This window comes from Aptenodytes forsteri, unplaced genomic scaffold (genome assembly GCF_000699145.1).
Source record: "Aptenodytes forsteri isolate BGI_AS27 unplaced genomic scaffold, ASM69914v1 Scaffold119, whole genome shotgun sequence".
Taxonomy (NCBI): domain Eukaryota; kingdom Metazoa; phylum Chordata; class Aves; order Sphenisciformes; family Spheniscidae; genus Aptenodytes; species Aptenodytes forsteri.
The window spans coordinates 10764407-10775660 of record NW_008796165.1 but is presented as its reverse complement, the minus strand read 5'-3'; the positions used below and the strand labels follow the sequence as shown (position 1 = coordinate 10775660).

Here is an 11254-nt window from a genome sequence, read left to right as displayed (position 1 = left end):
CGGGTTAAACCACAACACCAGCTCGGGAAAAAGGGAATGTATTTCACTATTTCTGGTTTTTCATGATTTTTTTTTTATAATTAGTTACTGTTTTCCTTTCTAACTAACCTAGGCTGGATACAGATACGTTTGGTTATATTCCTATAGTCATCTAAACAGAAAGTAATAGATACCAAATAGCTACTTTGCATATAGTCTACTGTAATTTCATTGTATGAGAAACCACTAATAAATATGCTTTTATATTCATATATAAGCCTTTTATATTCATATATATGCCTTTTATATTCATAATGCCTTTTATATTCATAGTTATCATTAATTTGCAAATATAGTTAGTTTGATAGAAATTAACCTGAGCCTGGATGCTAAGGTAGAAATTAATTCTGTATGAAGTTCTCTCCAATTGTGGACATGCTATAACTGCTCTATCAGCAGGTTGGGATAAGAGGAGTATATTTTCCCATATAGAAACCCTCCTTCCTGTTTTTGCTTCTATAGGCTGAACCTGTAATTCTGGACTTGCGAGACCTGTTTCAGCTCATCTATGAACTGAAACAAAGGGAAGAAATGGAAAAAAAGGCACAAAAGGACAAACAGTGCGAACAAGCGGTATACCAGGTACATGCATAAGCTTAGACTACTGCCAAGAAAAGTATGGTTTGAAGTTGCCCCCAAAGTTGCTCCAAAGAGGCACTGAGCATTCTCAGCATTTCTTAACAGCAATGGGTTTGAACAGTGCTAGCTTCAAATGGACAAATATGAACCTTACAGCCATTGTGAGCTCAGAAGTAGGATTAAACAGTGATGAAAGCTATCACTTGGGGTGTGATGAACATGTTTAACAACTGGAAATGATCTATTCATTTCCTGCACAGTGTTTCTTCTAATTCAGAAAGAAAACTTTAATGAAGGTCAGTGTGTATTAAGTCAGGCTTTTAACAGCGTCTAATACTTTAGGGAAGATTCAATATACTTCTCAATGTCTGTATTTGAATCAAATCAAATAAGGTGTAGATTGTTAAACTTGGATGAAACTTGAATAAAGTTACTTTGAACAATAATGACTTTATCTCTATACTAAAGAAAGAAAACTATATACTTACCTGCCCATTTTGCTTATTTCTTTGCTGTCCTTTAATTTCTGAATACAGTTCTTTTATCTCTACTGTTTATGTTCTTTGCTTTTCCTGCCTGTCCTCTTACTTTGCTGTAGACAATTTTGGAAGAAGATGTAGAAGATCCTGTATACCAGGTAATTTCTGAAGCTGTATGGCCTTGGAGTTTCAGAAATGACTAGATATATGTTATCTTCAAACACAGCCAAAACCTTTAACAAGATGTTTTGAAATTTACAGAGATAGGTTGTCTGAGAAACTTGTAAGGTTTTTACAGAAAGTAGCATATTTCAAGATTAAGCTGTAAGTAATAGCATAATATGTCTTTATAGAATAGAATATTTCAGTTAGAGTATAGAAATACTAGATTAAGTATTTTGTAAATATTTCCTAAAATGTGGCTTGTGAGTCCAGATTTTAAGTTTCCAAATGAGATTTGTCATCATTTTTTAATACAAACTCTAACTGAAAAGGGAGTTACTTTGAGAATAAGGAAGGTGACATTTTGTTCTGATAGTAATAAATTGACATTGTGGTTTTGGCTTCTATGGGGCCAGAATTTAATTCAGAGGGTGAATATTTTGAAAAAAACAACAGTGGAATTGATGTTATAACACACTCCCTTGTTGGCATTTGGGCTATGATTTAATAAGAGATCTGAAATTTAAGTCTTGTTTTATCCAAGCAAAATGTCTGGGAGCAAAGGTGATTATCAGGAATATGTCAATATATTAATGTCCAATATCCTACTGAGTGTGAAGAAGAAAAAGATGTAATTTCATTCTCATGTTTTTGTGCTGAAACAAAATATATGATAGTTTAGGGTTTTTTTCCTGGAGATTTTGTGTTCTTCCACTTAGGCATGTCAGTGGGAGGCACACTGAAAGAAACTGATTCAACCATTAGTGAATATTGAACAGTGCCTAAGGTGCAGCAAGAAAGATGATTAGTAATTTAGGGCATCCTAATTCTTTTCAGCTTTTATAATGCCAGGAGTTTTACTTTGTGCTCTTCACAATAAAGCAAGAACCTGAAAATGAAGAAAAGTGTTGTGACAACCTTTTGCCATGTGGCCTGTTACATGAGCACCAGCCTATTCTTCCAGTTTGGATTTAGCTTTTTTATTCGTAGATAATAAATATATGTGGAAATAATTGCATTATGTAAAAGAGGCAAAATTCACGTTGACTTCAGAAAATTAATACTGGGCCACAGGCGGTCTCCCTAGTGAGAAAGAATTAGGAAGTTGCTCTAATGATCATTAGAGGAGATTTAGGTCTATTCATTGCCGGTTTATGAAATATGAAACAACCTTATGCTGTGCTTTCCAACAAACCGGTTGTCCTGCTGCCAGCCTGTACTTTGAACTTGTTTCTTTAATGCCTACCTATGTTTTCACGTGGAATTCCAAATCGCCTTTTTCCCTTCTGTTTCATCTTTGACTTTTCCTCTCTGGCGGCTGGTGTAATAGTACATTGTGTTTGAGGCTGGACACGAGCCAATCCGTGAGCCTGAAACAGAAGAAAACATTTATCAGGTATAGAATCGCTAACTTCGGTGTTTTCATTGCAACAGTTGCAAGCATTTTAGTAAAGTACATTTCATATATCGTTCACTTTTATTAGTTTTCATTCATCACAAAAATGTCTGGCATTTCATTGTGGTGACGTGACGTGAATAATCTGCCAGTCTCAGTGTGATTTTTCTGTTGTTTGTCATTTCAGCTTCTGCAAACTTTATTAACTTTGTCAACTTAGGAAGGGTCTTAAACTTTCAAGTACACCATATAAGGTGATAAATAGTGGATTCTCTTTTTCTGTTAATTTTTTGAAACTTTTTACACCTTTACATACTGAAATCTGATGGAGGGGCAGACCGTCCAAGCAATTCTTAGAAAGACATTTTGATGGTACTGCTCTTCTTTCTGGCTAACCAAGGAGATAACTGAGCAAAACCTAAGAGCTCTCAATGGATATCCCCCAGACTGGGGAAAATATTTTCAGCGTGCATGTTATGTTAGAGCCCAAGCTTGCATTCTTCACACTGACAAAAAATTGCATTGAAAAATATATAAAATAATCTTTTGTCGTTCAATTTATCCTCGAGGGAGCAGTACAGGGTTTATTAAAATATAATGTAATTCATTTTGTATCACATACTGGAGGCAAATCTGGAGATAGACAGAAATCTCTGTATGCTGTAAGAAAATTGTGATTTGAGGAAATCATTTACTATGGAGGGGAAGGAGATTCAAGCAGTGATTAAGCATTTCATCTAGCTGTACTAGAGGTTGATCTGCTAATAGGAAAAGTTTTTTTAAGATAGACAGGAGCAGGGATAGAACAAAAAAGAAAGGGAAGGGTATTTTTTTAAGTAATAGAAAACGTAGGAAGATAATAGAAAAAATGAAAGGGTATAGTAGCTGTAAGCCAAAATAGAAAGAAGCTAAGTGGGAAAAGGAAATGCAAGTTAAACATTAGAAAATAACCATCTCACAGACCCTATCACAGGGTCATTAAGATGAGATTCATTAAACCTGTCTCTGTTGATTTCCTGGCACCCCACCACGCACACTAGAATATGCATCTTTCTGCATCTCTAGACCAAGACATGCAAAGCTCTCAAGGTGAGAGTATGCCTAAGGTGGAAAATTTTCTACCGCATAGTGTTGAAAGTTTGACGATTTTCAGGAAAGTGATCTGTTAAAAAATTACTATCCTAATTGACAGTTTTATGCTAGAAACAAAAACCCCATGACAATTACATTCAGACCAAAAAATTCTGATTGTTGTTCATCGAAGTACGGAGCTTTTAGTGACATTTTAGAGAAGTACGGGTGCAAGCAAGCAAAATGGTGTCATTGCTCCCAGTGTTTGGAGATCTTAGAGCAAAGTCTGGTGGGTAGGGAAGAAGTAGGAACTGTGTTCTGAGGAATGGCCTAAAGAACAGGAGGACTCTCTGGGCATTTTCTTTTTCTTAAAATGGAAATAGAAGATGATAAGCATATGGTGAGGTCTTGCCTCATCTCAAGGTACTGCTGTTACTGTCCTGGAAGTCACCAGAGAATTGCTCAAGGCTTCATATGACAGTGTCTGGATGTGATGAAGTTTTTTCTCCCACAGTGATGCACAGAAAATACCTGTGATACATAATATACCGTACTCTCAGTATATGTAGTCTAGCATTGTCCTTCTCTGTATTTACTACAGGCAATACCTTGAATACAGCAAATGCTGAGATTAGGGAGCTACGAGTCTTTTTCTGTTATCTGTTGTAATTGACAGATGCTGAAGTATCATTACCATAGACTTGTCCAGAGCTGCAATCTTCCGAGTTCCCATGGACTTCGTGAGTTCTTGGCTTGCTATAAATCTGGGTTCCCACAGCTCAGGTCTTACACTGGCAAAGTTGTTTCTCATACAAGATTTTGATGAACTCAGAACTGTCCATTAAAAATGAAATTAGAAAAGGTCCTCTTTTTTTTTTGTTTGTTCAGTTTTTTTAGTTTGATGCAAATTGTTGCCAGCTCTATTATTTACTACAAAGCCTTCCCCATACTACACTTTGGTAAACATGCATCTGCTCAGTAACCTCATGCGTCCTTGCTTCAGCCTCACCAAATCTTTCTTCTGGTGCTATTCTGGTTTTTCAACCGAAAGCTGGTGAGAAAAGAGTTCATTTCTCCCTTGGTGGAAAACATTCCTACCCAGTGGGTAACTGAAGATGGAAGATAGGTGCTGAAAGTGACTATTTCTTTTTAACATAGTAGAGGTCGCAGTTTCCTTTTTAAGCATTCTTTCTCTGTCTGTCACCTTTCTTTGATATATTACCCCAAAGACTGTCTGTGTCTGTCTGCTCTTTTAATATTGTCTGCCTATATAAGTTGCTCTAATGTTTTAGTTATGCAAGGATTTGATCACTGAGCATGTACCAATCCTCTCACCTAGTGTCAGATTTCTTAATAGCACCTCTTTGCCTGTCTGTTGTTTTATGTTAGTGGGGTGGGGATGGGATTTTATTAGGTGTTTTTGTATTGTGTATGTAGCAGCATTGGTCTCTATGGAGAGGCAAGTTCTGCTCCATCAGGAGTTGACAATCTGAAATGGGGGTTTCTGAGTTGCAGTGTCTGTATTGCCGGTAAGATGCAAGTACGTCAAAATGGTTCACAGCCTGTCACAGAGCCAGAGCTGTCAGCAGCAGTAGCGTTGGTACCCCTTTGCTGATATTGCTAATCAAAGAAAAACCAGGAGAAATCCCTTGCAGACCCCCAGTCTATGTAGTGATACAAAAAAGCGTGATGATACATGGCAAGTAAAGTCAACAGGAAGACAGGCGGTATCGAGTTGGGAGAGAAAAATGTCTTTCAGAAAAGTTTCTCTGTCTTGATACTAGAAGTCAGAAGCTTTTCTCTAGTGTAATTATAAGCTGGAGTAAGAGAGGGGGGATCGATAGTGCAGGGAAATGCTCATTCCATAAAAAGCTGTGGATAGGAGTGTGCAAACTGGGATGACTTCATGGAGAAGTTGACTGATGGGGAAACTTTCCAGAGAGAAAAGAAAAATATGTGCTGCTGATAGCTTATAAATAGTTTATCTTACCACGTTTGTCCTCTTTTTATGAAGACTAAACTTTCCAGTGACTTACTAAATACACCATTCTTGGTTTCTGCTCTTGCACTGTCACTTAACAGTCTGTAAAAAGAGAACACTTTATTTCCATGAAACTGAATTGTTCCACTCCTACCAGTTTCATGTTATCTAATGTCATAGGTGGTTTTAGTGGAAGAAGGCAGTACTTTGAGAAAACCAAGGCAAACAAGTCATTCCCAGGGTAGGAACAGAAGAGATCTTTTAAAAAGCTCGTTCAGTTTCTGTGAGGGTTCTGCACTCATGCTCTTGAAAAACTTCTGCAATGTGCACCAAGTTAAAGATGCACCATTTCCCATGAAGACTTTGACATTTAAACATGGGCAAGTGAATGTTTGAACAGTAGAGAGAGTTTTTGAGATACTATACAGAATAAGAAATGACAGCACATCTCAATGAATAATTAACAATCCTTCAGCTTCCCCTAAACCAGACCTACTCTAATATCAGAACTCTAAGGTATTTATTGTCTTAGAAACGTAATCATTTTCTGTCATACCTGCAGTATTATTTCCCCTGTTAACCTGTGAGGTTTCATTAATGTCTGAAATGTAACCTTCTTATGCTGAATGCCCTTGCTCAGTGGAAAAGTAGCACTGATTTACTTAGAGCATTCGTGTCTGTTTAGAGCATGTTTTTACTGTTCTTTTTGCTTGTGTCATTTACAATAGACGTTCAGTGCTTCTAGGAAGAAAAAAGAAATATAATCACAAATTATAAATATGTAAACCAGCAGTCCTTAGGCAAGCAAAGCCCAGTATTACAAAGCAACTGAATTTACATGAACAGGTTATAAATGCCTGAGGTCTAAAAAATGACTGTTGACTCAACTAAAGACTTGCCCGAAGTTTTTTAAGTGTGTCGTCCCCTGTCCATGCGAGGCTGTTGACTTCAGCTCCCTGGCTGTGTCAGACTCTGACAGGCCGGTAATTCCTTAGTAAAATTGCAGAATTGTAACCAAACATTGTTTAGAGCAGCCGCAGGGCCCCAACTGCGGGGATACATGTTATGGCTTTACTTGACTTAGATTATTAAATGAATTGGAAGGAAGAAATCTAACGCCATAGGCCAAACATCTCTCTCCCTCAGATCAGTAGCTCTAGTCTGGATCTTTGCCATGGAGGAAGATGACATACTGACTTGCTCATGATTTCTATGTGCATCTTCTTACCCCCAAGTAAAATGAAAAAACAACTAATTAAGTAGGAAGGAGATCCAAGTGCACCTGAACTTAATGCAACCGAACCTAACTGAGAATGAAAATCTCATTTCTGAACACTACTGGGCTTTAGGATTTAAAAAATTCAGATAGATGTTTTATTTCTTCAGTATTGTTTCCATTAATGTTACTGGTTGAATGAAAAGGGAGCCACCCTTGATTTCATTAGTATTAAATGATTACCCTGTACTAAAATATGAGTTGAAGATTGCAGTTTTTCATCAAACTTGCTTGGGTTAATGACCTTAGTTTTCATTTGCTATTGCAGGTTCCTACCAGTCAAAAGAAGGAAGGTGTTTATGATGTGCCAAAAAGTCAACCTGTAAGTGTAAGTATCTTCCCTATTTATATGCAGTAAAGAAGATGTGTTTCTTAGCTTCTGTGACTTTCATTATTGTATGTAACATTTGGTACATTCCTCGCAATGGGAATTTTATCAGTGATCTGTTGTGGGTTGATTGGGTTGGTTCAGAGTAACCAGGATTGTAATGTCACTTACATCCATCTCATTCATTACGTAAATCTCCTTTCTGTCTCTTCCGACTCATTCTTATGAAAGTCACCATTTATAAATGTGTTATCCGTGTTTAAGAGTTGACAATGAGCCTTCTGCATGTTAATGAAATAATCGTTGCTGTCTGGATTAGAAGGGTTCCTCTATTATGCGATGCTGTACAGGGCTTATCGCTCTGAGTGAGCATGGGCTGCATTTTCTCCCCTGTGTGCTCTATCAGAGCTGTACTTTATATATTGTGCTCCTTACAGCTTGGTTTAGTAGGACAGCAGGGAGGCAAGGTCCGAATAGAGTTGAGGTCGAGAGAAGCAGCGTTAGGAAAAGGTATGTCAGAACATTGTGTGTGACCTCTACGGTGATTTTCTGCAGCTATAATGTCTACACCTCTCAGAAGACTTCCTGGTGAATACAGTGTGCTGATAGGTAAAGATTTCATAAGGAGCTTCAAATCAAATGTTATGAAAAAAATGGGAATTTGCATTAGAATTACTTTTCTGTCATTTGGAAAAAAAAATCCCAACCAAACAAGTTACATCAAAATCCAAGCTAACATAAACCATAGAAAAGCAATTATTTTTCCAATAAAACCAACTTCTATGGTAGCTTAGTAAGAGCTGTAGAGTTGTAGGCCAGAGATACGTGCAATTGCCATTAGTTTAAACAGCTGTGGGAAAATCTGAAAGGAACTACATCAAGATTAAGTATGCAAAAAGACCTCACTCAGCAAATTCCTGAGTGGCAGAATTTTTTCTCTATGTATTGCATTGCTTTCCTGGTTATTGTGGGCTGTAATCAGCAAAAGGAGATTTTCTCCCAATATTGCTACGTATTATTTCTGTAGTGCTCTAAGTATACAAGAGGCTAAGGGTCAATATAGACTGTCAACTTAATTCTTTCTTTCCTGTGCCTTGCATAGACAGTAGACTATTAAAAACTAGGGGTAATATGCTGTTGTATCCAAATGGCACCATTCCCTTTCTGTGTATTAGCATTTTGAAGAGATGAAGCATTTATCCCCAGAACATATAAGGAATGGTAACAAGTGGTTGAGAGAAGAAGTGGAGTGACAGATGCTGTTAGCAACAAGGCATGCATTTGCTGAAGAGCGGGTTGTACTGTTTAATATAAATTTGTTCTATAAATACTCAAGAAATTGTTCGATTGCGTTGGTTACCCAGAAAATTAGTATTTCTGAGGATTTGTGTGAGAATGGAGAAAAACAAAGGAAAAGGTCAGGAATTTCAGTCTACTGTAAGCATGGGAAAAATGCCTGTATTCAAGAGAGAGACTCCTTTCACATGAGGATGTAGTAACTTGCACAGCTTGGGCTGAGCACGGAGACCGAGATCTGGAATAAAAAATATAAATGCTGGGGAGGGGCTGGATGGGGGCCTGAGTTGTGACATTTCTGTGGTTTGCTCAAACAAACAAAACTTGCCATAAATATTTCATGATAAGACACTAGGAGGAGGGAGGCATCATCGTGTTGCCTGGGAAAATCTAGTAAAATAACTCATGTTGCATAACTAATTAAGGTATTTGTGGGCACGGAATAGCTGTAGATTTTTCGCTCATTCCTCATATAGTTCAGTGCTACAATTTTTCCACTGTACATTTCCTGTGACTTTTTTATTATTCCTTCAGCGATGTTTCAAATTTACTCTGGGTATAGCCGGTAATTTAGGTCATTGCAGTATGACTGGGTGTACAGTACACTTACAATCATGTCTGCAGACACATTGGTATTAGACTGTCCTGGTAAAGAGCATGACTGTGTGATATAGGGCATATGAAACCTACTCTGTAATCATCAAATGTATTTAATCTGTCATCTCCATGAAGCTGGTTGCAGACTTAATTTCTTTTTTTGCTATTCCATGGTTAAATTTAAAGTGATTAGAGCTTTTTCTCCAAATAAGTTATGTACTTTAATTTATGAAGAAAAAGAGAAGAAAGAGAAGAGGAAGAAATATATAGCTGAGATTTTTGTTTCACCTTTTTATTAGTATGTATTAAAAAAAAAAAAAGAAAAAGCAGCAATAGCTCTTAAAATTAGCAATTTAATATTCCACTGCCCATCTGATTTATTGCTCACCTTTCCACGTCTGAGACTCTGTGTCATTGAGACACTTGCCATAATTTTTTTTTCAATTTATAGCTGTCATTATTATATAAACCTCTAAAATTCAATCTGAGGGCAAATAATCTAGCTCTTCTACCTGGTTTAAACATATAAGGACACTTTCTTTATTAGGAGATCTTGCTTTCATTAATTTCGTAATGGATGAATAAAGTGAGAAACTTTTTGTAGCTCCTAATAGGTTTCAGGCATCATGAATTCTCTCTCCCGACAATAAATACAACATTTAATAAAAATGCAGCAAGTTGTGCTTGAGTTCAAATGGAATTGCTCACATTCCCTGGACAGAGATTGATTTTCCATCTTGGGATTGTTCTCCTCTGGTATGTTCTCAGGCAAGTTATCTCTACTCTCCACACATAAAGGTGAGGGATACTGAAGTAGTCATCTAGGTGCCCTCCACCCTTGACTCTCTGTAGCCAGTGGAGAGAAATAGCCGCTTCATGGGGAAAGTCCTCCTGTCTGTGTGAGGTGTCCCTCTCAGGTGGAAATAAATGTACATCTGGACATTGTTCTTTCGTGGCTGCAGAGGAACTTTAAATGACTTGCAGGTATGATAACTTCTAAATAGTTAGGCTTAGGTGGGATGAGATCTACCACAGTGTAAAAACTAAAAGCCAGAATCCATTTTCCAAAGGTTACTTTGAAACTGGGAAGTGTAATTCATACCGGTTTTCAGTAAGATATAGGTTCTTAAGAAACCAGGACTGTTTGGGCAAATATTGCTTTCTCTGTGCATATGGGATCCCATTGGGGCTGAAGGTATGAAGCATCTTCCTGGTAGTGCCATGAAGCAGAAGTATTCAGCATTGTATATGCATCAATATAGCCGCTGTACTTACACAATACTGTGCCGTTGTGTGAGGCCATTTGTCAGAAGGTGTCAAAGTACTTTATAGTGTGACTCCTCATGATCTCTGATATTAAGTAATGTAAATACAGTGCAAATGAGGCAGAAAGGAATGAGTCTTGGATCTCAGAATTTGAACGTACCCACTGAACTCAATTATGAGTGGTGGCTGGTTGCCAAGCCACTTCTCTGACATTGGGATGAAAAGATTGCTTACTCAATATAATCCTTGTATTTCCCTATCTCTTTGCTGCATCCCTTCCCAGCAAATCCTACTCTCCTGTAGATTTCCTCTGCCGGGTGTGCAGCTCAGTTCCAAACACACACTCTTTATGATATCCAGTATCCTCCCAGTATCTTTCCCTTCCTCTGTATCAACTCACACTTCTTGTATTCATTGCTATTTTCTCTCTGCTCCTTCCTTAGACCAAGTCTCCTATTCTCCGTTCACTGAGAGTAGACATCAGGCCAGACAAAGAAAGCAAGCTTACCCCAAAGAGCTTGTGTTAAGTGGTACACACTCCACTTAGAAATCGTGGTTCCGTATGTGAAATTAACTCTTCTAAAAAAGTGAAATGTTTAATGAGCTCTTTTTGTCATAATTTCTGATCGTCTCCCCATTGTACATCCACATCAAGTTCTACCTGTCATGGTGTTTTTAGTAATGAGTCAGACTGTAAATACCCTTCACGGAGACTGTCAGTCACATCACAATAAAACCTTCTCTTCTCATCAAAATGTCTAAAATCTGCTTACACAATTGTATA

General features: G+C 37.5%; 1 protein-coding gene across 1 annotated transcript in view; it reads left to right on the top strand.

Annotated features, from left to right (window-relative positions):
• DAB1 (DAB1, reelin adaptor protein) overlaps positions 1-11254 on the top strand; it is a 255992-nt gene that overhangs the window by 215169 nt on the left and 29569 nt on the right. The window contains exons 7-10 of the mRNA XM_019474146.1: positions 502-621; positions 1217-1255; positions 2590-2655; positions 7252-7311. Coding sequence (XP_019329691.1) covers positions 502-621; positions 1217-1255; positions 2590-2655; positions 7252-7311 — 285 coding nt within the window. The remainder of the gene's footprint in view (positions 1-501; positions 622-1216; positions 1256-2589; positions 2656-7251; positions 7312-11254) is intronic.